The sequence below is a fragment of the Kryptolebias marmoratus genome, linkage group LG18 (genome assembly GCF_001649575.2).
Source record: "Kryptolebias marmoratus isolate JLee-2015 linkage group LG18, ASM164957v2, whole genome shotgun sequence".
Taxonomy (NCBI): Eukaryota; Metazoa; Chordata; class Actinopteri; order Cyprinodontiformes; family Rivulidae; genus Kryptolebias; species Kryptolebias marmoratus.
The window spans coordinates 10,851,514-10,868,865 of NC_051447.1; the positions used below are offsets into that span (position 1 = coordinate 10,851,514).

At 40.5% G+C, this 17,352-nt stretch overlaps 2 protein-coding genes across 2 annotated transcripts in view; one reads left to right on the plus strand and one right to left on the minus strand.

Moving 5' to 3' along the window:
* Positions 1-8,823, minus strand: part of snd1 (staphylococcal nuclease and tudor domain containing 1) — a 173,880-nt gene extending 165,057 nt beyond the window's left edge. Inside the window, exons 1-4 of the mRNA XM_017414826.3 lie at positions 8,563-8,823; positions 6,184-6,333; positions 4,153-4,273; positions 3,903-3,984 (exon numbers count right to left, since the gene is read on the minus strand). Of these exons, the coding sequence (XP_017270315.1) occupies positions 3,903-3,984; positions 4,153-4,273; positions 6,184-6,333; positions 8,563-8,637 (428 nt within the window). The 5' untranslated portion in view covers positions 8,638-8,823. The remainder of the gene's footprint in view (positions 1-3,902; positions 3,985-4,152; positions 4,274-6,183; positions 6,334-8,562) is intronic.
* Positions 8,824-14,660: 5,837 nt separating this feature from the next.
* pax4 (paired box 4) lies at positions 14,661-16,441 on the plus strand. Its single transcript, XM_037981366.1, has 3 exons — positions 14,661-14,883; positions 15,693-15,899; positions 16,019-16,441. The coding sequence occupies exons 1-3, from the start codon at positions 14,764-14,766 to the stop codon at positions 16,148-16,150; spliced, it is 459 nt and encodes a 152-aa protein (XP_037837294.1). The 5' UTR covers positions 14,661-14,763; the 3' UTR covers positions 16,151-16,441.
* Positions 16,442-17,352: the final 911 nt, after the last annotated feature.

Here is a 17,352-nt window from a genome sequence, read left to right on the forward strand (position 1 = left end):
CCAACTAAATACTGAGTGCTGTACATGCTCATACTTTTCATGTTCATACTTTTCAGTTGGCCAACATTTCTATAAATCCTTTGTTTTTATTGGTCTTCAGTAATATTCTAATTTTCTGATATGATGAATTTGAGATTTTCATTTGTTGCCATTTGTAATCATCAAAATTAAACAAAATAAACATTTGAAATATATGAGTTTGTATGTAATGTATGAATATAATATACAAGTTTCACTTTTTAAATGGAATTACTGAAATCAATCTTTTTCATGATATTCTAATTTTATGACCAGCACCTGTATATATATATTAAAGGCCTGCCATCTTTCATTCCAGGATTTTAAATAAATTGAGTTATGTGCAACCTCATACAAAACTGAGATCTCGTGAGATGTGTTAGGATTTCGGTTACTACCACACCAAATTTCAGGCTCAACATCTGTAAATTTGATGCATTATAGACATTTTTTGTGTTTACTAAATGTTCATTAGCTGTGGTGACCAGCTGGAATTAGGTTGGCCACAAAAGTAAATTAGTTGTTGACGTACACACATTGATTAATTTCTGAGAGTTTCACTGGTTCATGAGATTTGTTGCTAAGGCTACAAACATACACACACACACAGGCAAAACCATTATCACCACTTTGTCTTTGGTGGCAGGTGATAATGAAAAGAACAGTGTCTGCCTTTAGGGTCATGAAAAGTAAATGCGTGCACTTAAAAACAACAAATATAGCACAATAAGAACAGACGGTGCAGTTGAAAGCAGATGTTTTCATACGCTGTATAGAAACTTGTGGGAGCTGACAATTCTCTCCTTGATATTTTGGCTAATTCATTTATTTTTCCCCCTATGAAGTCACACAAGAAGGCAGTGGGTTTGAGGTGTGCCTCCAATTTACTCAAATGTTGTCAGCTCACCTACTGACAGCTTCCAAAGCCATGAATTCATCATCTGGACTTTCCCAAATTGCTTAAAGACATAAATCTTACAGCATGTAAACTTGTGATTTTGAAGAAAGTAAAATATTCTCTCTTGTTACTTCAATTAAAGCAAATAGATTGAGTCTGGGAATCCTAACAGACCTAAAATAGTTCAGGCTTAGTCTGGTTTAATGTCAGACAGTGAGAAGAGAAAAATGTCTGCTTGTCTTTGTGTGTAAACATCTGGCTTCAACTCTTTGTCTTCCTGTTCACGTCACATGTTCATGATTCCAGCTCTGGGGGGGGGGGGGGGGGTGGCGGCAGCCCTCAGCTTCTGAACACATGTTTAATGGCACTGTCCGAGGCCATCATCGTTACCATCACCTCCGTAATTATCATCGCATCACAGTTAGCGTGATCAACGTAGCAAGTCACGAGGAGTAATGAAATTGGAGGAAAAGGCACTGAGGGGAAAACAAAAGGCCTCAAGTCTTCGCTGAGTAATGGGCCTCCCCTTTGGCCAAATGATGCCAGCTTACACTTAAAGCATCATTTACATTAGTGCTTGTTATGGGCCATTGGACAGAATGCTTGAAATGGTTCATTAGTGGCAAAATGTTCACATCATCTCAGTTCATGTTGGAAGATACAAATGTAGCAGCATGAGTCAAATTGCTTGTAATGTGTGTTATGTGCAAATACTGCCACTGGGGGGAACATGCAGCACTTTGTCATATAGCATGGGGTGTGTATTTAGGGGATTAGTGCATAGGGGCAATGTGGCAGAAAAGGGTTTCGGAGGGATATCATTATAGCAGCAGGGGCATGCTGCCACCATCTGGGATACTGCAGCTCCATCTCCATTCTCTGCAGTCAGCCAGTTGAGGACTTATGCATATCTCCCAACAGACTCTACAGCATTGTACCGCTCTAAGCTTTAGCGAGCACCAGTTTACATCCTGCTGCCAAAAGAGATTTCCCCTGCACTCCCTCCGCAAATGGTGGAGTTGCAAATTAACAAGCTTTTCCCGTCTAAAATTAGTTCAACCACACTCGGCGAGGCCACAGTTTCAGAGGAAAAAAAAGAAAAAAAGAAAAAAAAATCGGTCTCAGACTCGAGTCTCCTGCGCTTTTTAATCAATGCACTATTTTTAACATGCTGCTTGGTTTTAACCATTCGTCTACTTTTATTATTTATAGCTTTTTGTTTTTACCTAAAAAGTTTGAATGCTAATAAACCTGATTTAAATTCGTTCAGAGTACTGTAACAAAAGTAACAGCAGGATATCTGAATGATGCATTAACACGTGAACGAGTGTCAAGATTATGACCACATTTTTACTTTATGTGCTTCGCATCATATCCTACTTGATACACATCACAGATTCTCTGCTGGGGAAGATCGTTATCGGGACGACAGGAAATTAAGACATGTAATCAGAGCTGGACAGCTGAATTACAAATTATAAAAGATGATAAGAATATCCAGGTTTCTTATGCTCCATGTAGACACACAAATAGGACTCAAAATCAAAGATTTATTTACATTTCAATCACACCAAAACTGCTAAAGGGAAAAAAAAGGTCTTCAGGTTCTGCAGAAGCCTGTTAGTCATTCAAAGCAGGTGTGTCAAAGCAGGGAAACTTCTGCTTTAAAAGATAAACCCGAGAGTGCACAGATTTGAAAGAACACTGGTGTTTATGTGATTAGTTTTGTTTTCTGTTAGGATGGGAAACAGAAATCCAACACTGGAACAGAGACTAACATTTAGAGACTGCAAAATCAGACTAATATTTAATAGCATCCAACTATCTGTGTTAGCAACTGCATCATATCACACATTTATATCTCCTTTTATTGTAAATTCAATCGTTAAATTAGAAGCATACATGTGTTCTATATCAGAGTATGTTACTTTGAGTATTTGACTTGTTTCAGTGAAGATTAGGTTGCAGTTTATTGTTGATTTTTCTGCTGTTCCAATCGGTTTGTTATGAAAAAAGAAAAAATAACGAGACTGTGTTCAATAAATCAGCTTTTATCTCATCTCTTCTCTATATTGCAGTCAGAGTGCCGCAGAAGACAATTTTTTTTTTCTTGGGGGGCATAACGTCTGATACTACTAGCCTGCACACCTTGTGCCGTCCTGGAGGAGGAATCACTGAGAACAGGGTGCTGAGGTACTGCAGCATGTTCAGTAGGCAGCAGGGCAAATATGAGATTGAAAACAGAGCAATCTGTGAGCTCACCCATCAAATTACGGTAAAGTTTCCCACTGCAATCACTGGAACTTGTAAACTGATACCGACAAAGAAAGGCAGAGCGATTTATCAAATTTTCTACTACGATTATGTCTTAAACACAAAACTGTGTAAATTCTGCTTTGAGTAAATACTACCGGTTGTGATAATTACCTCTCTCGTGTTTAAAGAAGCGTTTCAACTTTCTCCAAGCATGTCTGGAAATACATCGGTTTTATGTTGTTTTTAAAGTTCATTAAAAATGATAAGCAGACACTCTATACTTCCTCTCATCCTGATAGGACAAAAAAAAAAAACATCAGCTAAATGAAAAAGTCTGGAACTAAATGATGTTTTTTTTATGTAGGGAAACTTATCATGTCAGCTCGTTTAAAATCTGTAGGATTAAAGTTACGATCCAGAACATTTTATGTGAGAAGATATATTTGTTTGGAGTTTGAAATATGGATTGTCACGTTCTTGACAAGCTCAATATAAATGGTTTTGCAAAAAATGATTTCCAATAAACAAAACAAAACAAAGGAGCTTAGATTAAATAAAAAAAAAAAACAAGAAACTCTGCTTAGATTCATATGTAAGACTTTTCACAACAGTCTTATTTACCAAACACAAATACCTGCTTCTTTAGACATAGGAAGCTTTGAGTTAGTGGAATAGACAATGGATTAAAACAAATGGATTTTTTTTTAAAAAAAAAAAGCAAAACTCTCACTTGTTTCCCCTGACTCCTTCCCTTCGGACGGTCGCCAGGCCTTCATTCACCAAAGACTCAGCGATGTTCTCTCCTGATGTGTCTACAGAGAGGACAGAGAAACAAATAAACAACTGCAAAATACTCTGAAAAGCTTTGTTTTTAAAAAGTCGTACAAATAAAGAGAACTATTCTTCTTATTCTGTGACGGACGCTTCATACAATTTGGATTTATTCTGCAAAACAAGATGTTGGAAGTTAAACGGAGTACCTTTCCCCAGGTAGACCATGCCGTACTCGCGGCCCAGGGGCGTCTTGATTTCCACGGTGAAGCACACTTCTTTGCCAATTAGCTTCTTCCTCAGGAACTCTCTGGCTTGGAACGCCCACGGCTAAAACAAACAAATATCCAGAACATTTAAAGTAAAATCTTAATAACTAATCACGGTGGATTTAAGACACGTCGACCGCAGGAGAAGGAAACGGCAAAAAGAGGAAAAACTGCTCTTAATTGTCCGCCATGATGTAGACGCCTTCGGCTCTTCAGTCTTCTGTCTGTTAGCAGAATAATCGGTTTCCATCTGGTAGACCCATAAAAAGCTTGCGTTTGCCAATTCAATCACCAGAGGCAATTAAAGAGCTCCGAAAGAACAGTAACAGTTTGATAACTTGAAATAAACACAATTTTCGATCAAATATTTGATCTTAGTCAAAGTAAAAATCTTGGAGTTTATCTTAATGGTTTTCTTTTATCCTAAAATAAAAAATTCATGTGTCATAAAAAAGAAAAATAAATTCAGAAGGTAAAAGGTTTCTTTAATCAAGCCACAGAACAGACAGCAGAGATTTCAGAGATGATAAAAGAAATTTAATTAGTCGTTTGAGATGGGAAAGTTTATCTTTTAATTTACATTTGCTCAATAAAACGAAGGAAAGTTATGTCAGAATTGAAAAAGCCTCTTCTTTAAATGGTAAAAAGAAACATGTAATTTAAAGGTGAAATTTAAAAACAACATGGGTTTTCATGTTTTTCTTTTCGTTAAACACCATAAAACACTCCAGCGGTCCATTCCCCTGATTTAAAATGTTAATGACTTGTTTTTTAGAGTTTTTGTGGGCTAATTGTGTGGGCAGAGTCACGTCATTGGTTGGTGACGTAGAAGGAGGCGGGGCTAGCTGTGGCAGACCGCTGTAGGACGCTGAGGAGGTTACTGTCAGTGTTTATCAGGGAAAATGGAAGCAGAAGTAAGTTTTGATAACAAGAGTACTGGTTTAAAAACACGTTGTTGTTTTAGTCTGGAGCGATGCTGTTGGGAACTCGAGCCCCACATTTCACAAGAGGAACCCCCAAAGCTTTACAGTGATGTCACACAGTTTGCGAGGAGTTTCCCGCCCGGCAGCAGGGAGGGCCGGTGCTCTCCTACTGAAGGTTTGTATTTCAGGTGACGTTGAGTCCACAGTCAGTCTCCAGACTTTGGGTTGTCCTTTTTCACCAGGAGCTAAACTAACCACATCCATCCACATTTCTGGTCCTTTGGGAAGCTGAAGAACGACTCAGCTGTTGAGGTTTTGGGTCAGTTTACACAATTAACTGCATCAACTGAACCATTTTACCATCACACTATCTGTTTGCTATTTAATGCTTTGTTTCTGTTCCTATGATTGGCACATGATACGTCACAATTCTGAGTGATCACGGAAAATGCCAAAGAGACCCTAGTATTTTTTTTTTATCTTTAAAAAAAAAGCACCTTCCTTTTGATTTATGTTAGCTTCAAAACACGTAATAGCCCCCGATTTGAAATGTGGTGTTCTATCTGATTTAGAGATGTACTGTCCCTGTGAGACAAGTACAAACTTTAAATTCAAGACCCAGCAGTTCTTGAAAAAAAATGCATATCACCCGTCGGCTTCCATGACTTGAGTTTCAGACTAAGCTCATCTTAAGAGAAGGGACGGAGTTACAGCCTGGTAAATGTTGTTATGTGGGAACATCACAAGATCTTGAGTGATCTGTTAGAGACCAGATGACGCTCAGCTACTACTACATCAAACTCAATAGCTGTGGCAGCCATCTTGTTAATGAATTTTAAATGTATACGTAGTAATCGCTTTTCGAGTGTTTCGGTAAAAATCCTCCAGTGGTCCAAGAGATCATTTGCCAACAGTTAATGCTAAAGTTTTAGACAAAAATAATGTAACATGTAGTTGACTTGCAGCCATTTTTATGACTCCTGAGGTCAGTTAAGGTCACTATAGCCCTTTCACCTTTGGCGGCAGGTATAATGAACAAACATCTTACCTCATCTGGGGTGTCCTTGGTGTCGGGCTGGCCTTGTGCTGCACGGCGGGCCGTGGCCCCGGCTCGGATGTTACTGAGGTTGATCTGACGCTCGGGGGGCGGCCCTCCTCGAGGCTGGCCTCGAACAATGATGGCACAGCCAGACAAGACCTGGATAGATCACATTAAAAAAAAAACACCCTCAACATAGAAAACCAACAATTCTGACAGGGCCAGACCAAATGCAGGCAACGTGATTCATGACTGTCAATGATTACAATCATTTCACCACCAAACAAACACCAGCAATAAACGTCGTAACAGCAATGTAGTTACTTTAGTGAAAGTTAGACGTGCAGTTTCATTTTTGTTTACTTCCAATAGATTCATGGATATATCCTAGTTTAATATGTGTATAATACAATGAACTTGCTTTAAAAAGTATGCTTTCAGTGTTGCTAGTTACTAGTTATCAAAAAAAGCAATTTTAAAGGAGCAACATGCAAGAAAAATAAAACAATCTTGCTAAAAGAGCAAGCAGCAGCGTCCCATTGCACGTTGCCACGGTGACACTGTGTGTCATTCAAATGCAAGATGAGATCCTATTGTTATATTGAAAAAAAAAAAAATGATAACATCCTCTTGGGTTTGACAACCATGGCATTTACGCAAATCTGAGCAAACACTTTTTATCTGCAGACTCTTCAGCGTGTCTGCAGGGAGCATCCCTGGGTGTTGTTGATCTAAGATGGGGGCGAGATAAAGTCTTTCATCAAATCACAGCCGTCCAACTCCCGATCGAGCAACGCAGAGTCGCAAAAAAGAGAGACGAGCCGCAGGTTGGAACGCCGTTTGAAATCCAATTCGATCGCACCACTTTCTCAAGCTGGAAGGCCTCTTAGGAAATATTAATAACTTGATGAAATGTAAACGAAGCAAATTGCTTATTAATCCGTTTAAAAACAAAAGGCAAAGTAACAATTTCTCCCATATGGGTATTACTAATTTCTGATTTCAAGAATCTGATGATCAGCTTTTCTTAAGAAAAGAAAAGCTTCTTGTAATGTAGACTTAATGTTCCTCTTACATAATACCATCCTAATAGAAATTTTATAGAACAGTCTTTACAAAAAAAACAAAAACAAAAAAATCACATTAAAGCATACTTTAGGACATCACTTTGGCTGTTTGCAAACAGTCAATTAAGATTGAAACTGAAACTCAGTGTAATCTCTCACTGTATATAGTGAGATGTTACCCTTTCACTTCTGCAATAACAGAAGTGTGATAATTCAGTATTTCAGAGGAATCTGCCGAGTTAAACCTCTCCCTCACCATGACCTTCCTTACTATATGATCAACTCCAGCTACTTAAATGTCCTTGAGAAAGAAAATATTTTTGTTTCACAAGGAGTCTGAAGGGAAGGCACTGGACTGCTGCGCCTTTGTGGGGAATAAACTGTTTATAAAAGGGTCAACCCGTCACATGGAGGGAGGAAAAAAATAAGGTAAACGTGTATAAACCAGGGAGGACTCGAACGTGAAACTGCGACCACAGAGGGCTGAGAAAGTTGTAGCTACGTGTCAGTTTCCAGCAGCGCTTGGCTCTCACCAGCAGCCTGACAAATTGACAAATTTGTCAGCCTCCCAACACACAATATTTAGAAATTTACATTAAACAGAACCTCTGAGCGCTCGGCCAAGTTAAACTGGTTTTCGAAGAAACGCTCTATGGCGACGAAAACAAATTAGTCGCCCCAAAAAAGCCAAGCTTCTCGTGTTAGCTTTCCAGCTAGTTGACTTTATTTATTTATTTATTTATTTGCTTTTTGGGGAGAAAAATAAAACAGCCGACCTCCTGTGACACACAAACCGGACACACGCAGCAAACTTTGCAATATTTAACTTAACAGGCGCTCCGACAGTCAACGCTAACAAGCTAGCAGCTAGCTAGCATTTAGCTGAGAAGCTCGCCATCTGTTTGGTTACAAATCACAACTTTCTCACGTTAACTACATCCCCCTCAGCTCGGACTTTTAACGAATATGAACCCAACCTGTCGGTGATTATTTACCAGCTTTATATTTGTTGGTGCGCTCGAGTTCGCCAAGAAAGTAGGTAGCTTGTAAGGAGATAAATATCAAGACTATTTTAAGAAGAGGCTAGCACGCTAATGTTAGCCGGCATGTTGTTGCAGCCAATTAAGCTTGAAGGTTGCTGACAGTTGGTAATAATGTCATGACAGCGCCGGAAATTAGCGTGTTTGTTCTCGCAATAATAATGAAGTTGCTCTAGAAAGGAATGCAACAGCCGGTTGTTATATTAGTCCTCATTAGCCCCAAGCTAACTAGCCGTCTCCCCAGTGAGTGAGCTCTCATATTCACATGTCAGGATTCATACCATTTTCACAATTCCTCTTTGCAAAGCAGCAGCCGGAACTGGGGCTGTTTGACCTGGTGCCGAAACAGATGCCATGTCCACCGATTAGAGATTTTAAAGGGCTTGAGACCAGGTGTGGGAGCTGGAACTCTCAGAAATGAGTGACTGATCTAATGAAAGCCAAGAGAAAAAGGCTGAACGCTGAGCAACACACACGTTGTACCGGAAACACACTTTGCCTGGCATACACACACATACACACACACTCTGAAATCTTTCCGGGTCTGAGGAGCGGAGTGAATGGGAGCGGACGGAGAGCCTTCACGACCGCGTAGGCGACTTGAAATAACGCCTTCCGGAGCAGGAGCTACGACACGTCAGCGTAGTGATACCCCAGATAATGGTGCGTTCACGGCGACTGGGGAAACCTTCAACTTCAATAAAAAGCCTCATGTACAAATACATAAACATGTTTACCTTTGGCTTGACGGAGCACGTAAAATGCATCAGTTACTACCGCTTCAAAATATGGCAGCATTTTATTCCTTTTATAAAATTACTTTTCAAATGATCATGCAGTAGTGAATGGAACATTATTTTTAAAGCCAACACATGAAAGCAACATTTTTGATCAAATGATACGGAATGTAATTATGTCTTGCTATAAAATTATATTATAATTTTAATTATATAAAATCTTATAAAAGCATAATCTGTCTGTTAGCAAAATATTTCATGAACTGCTGGACGGATTTGAACGAAACTTTCAGAAAGTAATCATCAAATGTATAGCTACAAATGAATGAGCTTTTGGAATCAATCCAATTCGAGATGGCCGTCACAGCTGATCAACAGCCACAAAAATTGTTTTAACTCTGTTGATTTTACAGACACTGAGCTAAAATTCGGTGTGGTAGTAGCTGAAAGTCTGTCCCAACACATACTCCGAGTGCTAAGAGATCACATGAGATCTTTGCTTAAAAAGTTAACATGGAAGGCAGCCGGCCACATAAGTTCTTTCAAGTTTTTTAATGAGTTTAATGACAGTACTGTTCTCAGTTAGTAATTTCAATTGTAAAGTAAAAAAAATAATAAGTATCAGAAGGCCATTCCTTAACTCCCATGCAGTAGGATTTTTTTCAGATAGCTCCCTGTTGAAGACCTTCTGTAGGGGCCCCTGCTACAACGTGCTAAATTTAAACTGCTAAAGCCCCAGGAAATGGGTTTGAAGTAAATACAGAAGGTAGAATCAAATGAGTAAACTTCACACAGTTCATCTATCAGGACTGAAACACAGTTTGACTTGCAAAACTTTACAGAGGGTTACAGAATTTTTATTTTGACATGCATTCTGTTCTCCGAAGCTTCATCAGAGCTGAAGGATTTGTTTAGTTCATTTCAAACTTCTAATGCTGGATTTTACATTAGAACGAAAAATGGCAAACGGAGGTCGCCTTTCTAGCAAATCCACAAGTTCTCCCTGAAAATTGTCTTGGCTTTCAAAATCTTAACATTTAGCTTTACAAATCATTTCTTTTTTATTATGGACTGAGGGAAGAAACACCCTTTGTTTTTTCATGTTACGTTCTCTTGCTTTGTTGGTACCAAATATGCTGAGTTTATGGTGATAAACAACAGGTGGTTTGAAGTTTTTTTTGTTTTTTTTTTAAAGATTTAAAATAGCATTTTCCAGCTTCTTAACTGCTGTAAACTGGCCATGAAGGTTCTCACCGCTCATGTTATTCAATCCAGAACAGGTTCATCCATTCGAATGGTCATGTTTGATGAGTTAAACATCACAAGAGTTGTGCTGGAATAAAAACCTGCTGGAATATGAGATGAGAATAGAGACACAAAATACTCATTGGTGCAATGTGGAATGTTTGTTTGCCTCTGTGATTATCAGATGACACCTTCAAACAGAAAGCAGAAAGCTACGCAGATTCCTGACGAGATGCATCCAGAAACAGGGATGATACTGAGAACGCCGGATTTTCTGTCAAATGTGTGTTAAAACAGAAGGCAATAATCCGCAAATCCTTCAAACCCAACGAAAATGTCCGAAAATGGAACGAAACATGCATAACAAATAAACTATTGAGATTTTGAAGTTAGCATGAATGTTTCATGTTTAGCCTTCCTCTTACACGCACGCTGCACGCTCATGCTGCACGTTAAGCCTGCGGCACTTGGGGGAAAAAAAAGTCAAAACAGTGACAAAGTAGGGATTGTACGGACATTTTTTTAATAAATGTTATTTAAGAGAGGTAAAACTTGAACAGCTAATTGGGATTTGGTACAAAAGCACATTATGGCTCCTTGGGTACGATAAGAGAATTGGCAGTTTTTGAACAGTGTCAAACAGAAAGGCATTTGCTGGATTTAATTTTGTTTCTAGTGCTGTTGAAAAGGCTGTTAAAGAACATTAGCATATTACTGATTCTGATCCATCATCATAGTATGGCTCCTGTTTTGTTCACAAGAGACCTTCTAATTTACGTAACATGCTGGTCAGATCAGATCTGCTCCTTGTGGTGCCATTGTATTTTCTTGATTCTCTTACTTATTTATGTCGGCATTGTCAACTTAGAAAACTCCCACATTTAACCATCCTTATACAGGTGAAAACTACAATATAAGAGCTATTATTTGTTGTTCTACTTCTGATGTTAATTATATGTTGAATTGTCCGTGTCACTTGGCATATGTTGGTGCTGGACTTGCATGGCTGAACGACGCAGTGCTTTAAGTAATCCTGTTACGTCTGGTTCAGCGGTTGTACGTTTTACTAAAAAAAAATAAATACAAAGTGTCATCATCAGGACACTTTGGAACTGATACATCGAAGAAAGGCAGAATGTCACTGATGAAGTTGTTCAGTGCTTGGTGTGTGGATCCACTCACCGTTTTTCGGCGTCTGTACCGTGACCTGCCTCATGGACGCTCGTGAAATTACTCTAGGATCCTGTGGCCGATCACTGGGAGCTACTGAGGGTGTAAAACAAAACGGAGAAGGTTAAATGTGTTGCTACGGGAGGAGCCCTCTAAGCTACCTTCAGATCTTTGTGGGTTAGTCTGAATAAAACTTTTCTATCCAAAAGTTCTTAATTCTAAATCGATTCGAGTTTTATTGCACTTTCTTCCCCTTTTCCCATGTCTAATCATCTCGCCTTGTGTTTCTTAAATGGTTTTTAAAGACGCTGCACATAAAATACGTTATTAGCTGTTTCTTCTGAGCGCTGCATCTAGAAAACGACCTTCAGCCCAAACATCTCAGCTTCTGTTATCAATCGGGATAATAGCTGATTTTAACACTGAACTGAATAAATCAGTGGCTGCAAGGGAGCAGCTATAATCTAAACTAAACTGGGATCATTTTACAACCTTAGTAAGACATTTTTTAAGGTAAAAGTTGCTATACCTCAGAAGAACTTGGCATGTATTGCCTGATGGGTGAAATTAAAAAGAAAATGCACAAATAGATTGGTATTATGAAATCAGATTAGTCTTCCTGTGAAGAAAATGATGACAAACATTACTGAAATTGTTTTAGTCACTTGAAAGGACAAGTCCCTTGAATGCAAAAAAAGTAGAAAAGTCAATGTATTAAAAATGTTAAATAGCTTTTGAGCTTCACATCCACAGATATCTCACCTAAAACCTTTCATTTGTTACCCTTTTTTGTGTAACAATAAAACCAGTGGAAAGCTCCAGTAGCTTTAAGGCAATTAAAAGTAATTAAAGTTTGCAAGGCAAGGGAAAACAGGAATCACACGTTCAGAGATAAAACAAGAGAGTCCAATTTGAACCAGGTTTGGAAAAGAGTCCAAAACTGACTGTCTGATAACGGTTTCATTTCAAAAGAATGTTTACAGATTTATTTAAAAAATGACTTAAATCGTTTTTTGTTTTTGTTTTTTATTTGTCTAATGCAGGAATATCCACTGATGTGAAGTCTGAAAGCTGTGACATCCTGTGGTTTGGATCGTTTCCTCAAAGCGCGGAGTAGCAAGCCGAGCAGGGACTCGGCTCTGCTGCGCACCCGGCGCCCTTTGTGCGCGTTTGTTTGGAGACGCTTTGGAAAGCCTTTTACGCGGCCGGCTTAGTCGCACTTCTCCGCGCTTTCTGACACGCTCCGGCGTCTCTTTGCACCCGTTTACGTGTCCTGCGGACTGGAGGAGGACTTGGCACGTCCGTCCGAATCCAGTTCGTGATCCGTGGCACTACAGCTGATCGGACTCCCGCTCCTGTCGTGGCTCGAAAACAGATGAGAATTTACGCACCGCAGAAATGCGGCGCTACTTTAACAACCCGCTGATAGTAGGGGGACCTAATACTGCCTCATTTGGCGCACACTGTGCATGCAATAAAGTAGTATAAATTATTGACCCCGTTACCTTTTAAATAATAAACAAAACTGCTCCCAATATTTATCCTTTGTCTCGGTTGGCAAGGAGACGATGGTGTCCAAAAATGGCTGCCCCTCCATCCTGTCTCCCTGACTGTACACAGAGTATGATTGTGCTCTGCCTCGTGGTTAATGTATAATGCGGGCCATATGGCATTTTCAGATCCGAGCCTTGATTTTGGTGGCCGTTCCATGTGTGTGGACCCAACTAATGAGATCCAATTAGTCATTAAACAGGCCCAAAAGACGAGCGTCGCGCGGCTTTTTCCACATGAGCTAATATTTGCTCGTCAAATATTTCCCCCCTGAAACCGTTTACAACGCATTTTTATCTGCTATCTGCCCAAGGAACATCTGTGAGGACGGTTCACCTCCCTCTTTCTGGACAGCCCAGGTCCCCCCTTCAGTTGGCCCCTCGCTGTCTCTCTCTTTGCGCCCGCACGCGTCTCTTATTTGTTCACGTTTTGAACGAAAATGTAATAAAGATAGACAGCGTGATGGATTTATGATTGATCAAAAGCACTTTACCATATGGCGGTCGTCGATGGAGCAGATTTCCAAATGTTTGTTTTATGGAGAGGAGGCCGGAGATCCTCGTTTTTAATCTGAGCCACTTCACCTGGGACGAGGGGATGCTCGGGTCACGTGACTACAAGTCTCTATCCCAGAATTGTAGGGGTGTGTGAGGAGGTGGAGGGAGGGATATTTTTGGAGCTCATTGTTTTCCCCCTTTCTAAGATTCCTAAGAAGTGTGGGACAAAGAAGGAAGCAAGGGCGCACTGTGGACTGACATCCAGCTGCGCAAAAACAAAAACCCTCTTAAATGGATAAAGACGTTATTTTACACCTTGTAGTCAAGATCATTGTTTCTCTTAAATGTGTGTTTGTTTGTTGTTGTTTTTTTTTTTTTTTTTTTTTTTTTTTTTTTTTTACCAAAAACACAAAGACAGCCCGAGGGGCTCGCGTCAATCTCTGAGGAATTTTGAGTAAAAATCCAAATGCACCTCAGATTCTACTCCTTGTCGCTTCAAATCTTCTGAAGAAACTGCAAGTAGCCAATCAGGATGCTTTCAGAATCCTCCTCAGACTTCCACTATGGACATCTGCAAGTCAAATGTTTGTCACGAATAACATTCCGACTTGTCATGCTTTGCAGAGAAATTTTTATGCATAAATCTATGCGCCGTTTGAATGATTCAAGCAACTCTTTGACATCTGTAATAGTGATTTTAGATACACTTCTAGCTTTTTTTCCCAAATATTGGAATTTTTGCTTTGATTGTTTGGTAATGAAAGTCTTTTTCTACTTGCTCATTTGTTTTATTTCATTTTATTTTATTACTTTATGATTTTTAATATGGTACGGACTATTTGTTGTCTTGAATAAAGTTTATAGAAATCATGAATCTGCATCACGTTTCTGAGCATGACGACAAATAAATAGAGGTGAATGGTTTAAGATCCGCAAAGCAAGGCTATAAAAACAAAGGCGGGTTATAACAGGGGGGGTCAGAGAGTCAGTTTTGTCCCCGCATCCTCCTCCGGGGGTTATTGACACGTCAGGGAGCAGAACATCACGTCACGTTGAGGTTTGCGGGCCCATAAATGTCAGCTGAAGCCTCTGATTGCGGTCATTGTGCAGCGGAGCCTCCACATGACTCCATCAGAGCTGGGAGCCAATAAGATGCGCGGAGCCAGCGATGATCTGCCAAGTCAAGGTCAGCTTTTTTGATGTGCATTTGTCCGAACTTGTTTGAAAAGGAAAAAGAGCAGTTTGGGAGATTTCTGCTGTTTGCTGACAAGGCGCGGGGAGCATGAACCAGCTCGGAGGGGTGTTCCTCAACGGCAGGCCTCTCCCGGACTCCACGAGACGGGAGCTGATCCGGCTGGCCTCGGAGGGAGTCCGCCCGAGCCACATCTCCAGGATGCTGCGGGTAGCTATGCGCACGGGCCAGACATGGCGCCGCTTTTACGCGCTCTGCTGTGACACGAGCTCAGCTGCGGGTGAAGCGCGCGCTGTGAATCTGAATGACGGGCTGTCACGCCAGAGTTCGGTTTATGTTAGGAAAATACGCAGTTGGAGCCGTTTAGTCCAAACCTGAGAAAAACAGCGTCGTGCGCAATCTCATGCAATATCGCGAGATGTCCCACTTGTTCAACGACTCTCAGCTACTACCGAATTAAGTCCGAGCTCTTTGTCTGTAAAAATGACTACTTTACAGCCATTTTTGTGTTTGCTAAGGGCAGCTATCTTAAATTGGATTAATTCCAAAAATCAATCTGGCATCCAAAGATAACTTTCTGAAAGTTTCAATTAAATCTGCCATGTGGTCCAGGAGATATTCTGCTAACAGACAAATAATATTGATTTGGATTAGTTAATGACAAAACTTTAAACAAAGATTTTTTTTACAGTCAGTTTGTGTTCAGAATATATGTTTGGGATCAGTCCCCAGCTACTACCACACCTAACTTTAGGTCAGTAACTGTAAATTTGGTGAAGTTAAAGCCATTTTTGGGTTTTTGAAGGTCAGATGGCTTTGGCAGCTATTTTGAGTCGAGTCAACTCCAAAAGTGAATCAATTGTAGATAAACACCAAATGATCACTCTGCAAGTTTCATCAAAATCAGTCCAGTGGTTCACAAGTTTCTTTGCTAACAGACACACGCAGACTAAACATTATCATCCACCTTCACCAGGTGATAATAATGAATTAGGCCTCACTATCCGCGTCATCTTCAGGTATCCAACGGGTGCGTCAGTAAGATCCTGAGTCGCTATCGGAGCACGGGACGTCTGGAGCCCAAGACTATTGGAGGGAGCCGGCCCCGGCTTCTCACCCCCGGGGTCATCTCCACGATCATCCAGTGCAAACGAGAGAACCCCACCATATTCGCTTGGGAAATACGCCAACGACTTGCACTGGCACGGATACGCAAAGTCCCCAGTGTGAGTGGGATTAAAGTATCTGCTTTTAGTTGAAAATGTGTCACTTTGCCAGCAGTTAATGGAGCTTTTGTTTTGTTTTGTTTGGGTTTTTTTTTTTTTTGCACATTTTGCTCTGCAAGGTTTCATCTATAAATAGGATTTTAAGGAAGATCCACTCGGATCACGGCCCACTGTGCATGGAGATGAACGCTCACGTCTGGCCTGAGCAACGTAAGTCACCGGATGAGAAGATCGTTGATAAGGAACGCTGAATCCGTCTGTGTATCATGCAGTTTGTTTGGTTGGCCCTGCAGATTTGTATTCTCCCGAACGAGAAAGGCCTGCCGGTGAGCAGAAAGCCGAAGGTGGCCAGCACAGAAACCGCACCGCCTTCACCCCGGAGCAGAGCAGGGCCCTGGAGCGAGGTAACCAGCACCTCAAACCGCCACAACAACGGCGCGTTCACACTCAGAAAACAAACATGTCTGCCTCCAAAATCAGAATTCTCACGAAGCAAGTACGCTGATCTGTACACAAGAGAGAAACTGTCGGCTGAAATTCAACTTCCTGCAGACACCATCAAGGTAAACAAATATTTTCTTTTATATATATATATATACTTTTTTTAATCAGCACTAGGGTCAGATCTGTTCTTCCACAGATGTTCTGCTCCTCTCTTAAAGGTCTGGTTTTCAAACAGGAGGGCGAAGTGGAGGAGAGAGACCAAGCAGACAAGCAGCACGCGCTGTAAGTGACTGATGAGTGCTCAGGTCACAACACATCTACTATCCCCACCCCCAAAAAAAGAAGTTGGGTTGTTGTAAATCACAAATGAATGCTGTAGACATAGCAAATGTTTAAACTAAACAGTTGTACAACGTTTTTTTTTTGGAAAGAAAAGGTAATCTTGAATTTCTGACAGCAACACATCTCACAGCGCAGACAGGCAACAGAAGGCTGTGGAAGTAAGTGGAACAAATAAAGAAACAGCTGGAGGAACATTTTGCAACAAGTTCTTTTAACTGGCAACAGGTCAGTAAGAGGAGTGGGTATAAAAAGAGCATTTTAGAGAGACTGAATCTCTCAGGAGTAAAGATGGACAGAGGATCACCAGTCTGTGAAAACCTGCGTCTAAAAAAAGTTGACCAATTTCAGACTGACGTCCTTCAGCAGAAAACTGGGAAGGCTTTGAATATCCCATCATCTACAGTTCATAACATCATAAAAATATTTTAAGAATCTGGAGAAATTTCTGAGCTCAAAGGACAAGACAAAGTCAATATTAGTTGTCCATGATCTTCAGGCCCTCAGGGGCCACTGCATTAAAACCAGGTCTGATTCTGTTCTGGACACCAGTGCATGGATTCAGGAACACTTCTATAAATCACTGTCTGTAAACACAGATCACTGAGCCATCTACAGATGCTGGTTAAAGCTCTATCAGGCAAAGAAGAAACAAGTCGTGAACACCATC

Bases quoted from the DNA above. Each gene is read 5' to 3' on its own strand.
- pax4 (XM_037981366.1), top strand. From the start codon at position 14,764: ATGAACCAGCTCGGAGGGGTGTTCCTCAACGGCAGGCCTCTCCCGGAC. The intron at 14,884-15,692 runs GTAGCTATGCGC...CGTCATCTTCAG, and splicing joins ACATCTCCAGGATGCTGCGG to GTATCCAACGGGTGCGTCAG. The intron at 15,900-16,018 runs GTGAGTGGGATT...TTGCTCTGCAAG, and splicing joins GGATACGCAAAGTCCCCAGT to GTTTCATCTATAAATAGGAT.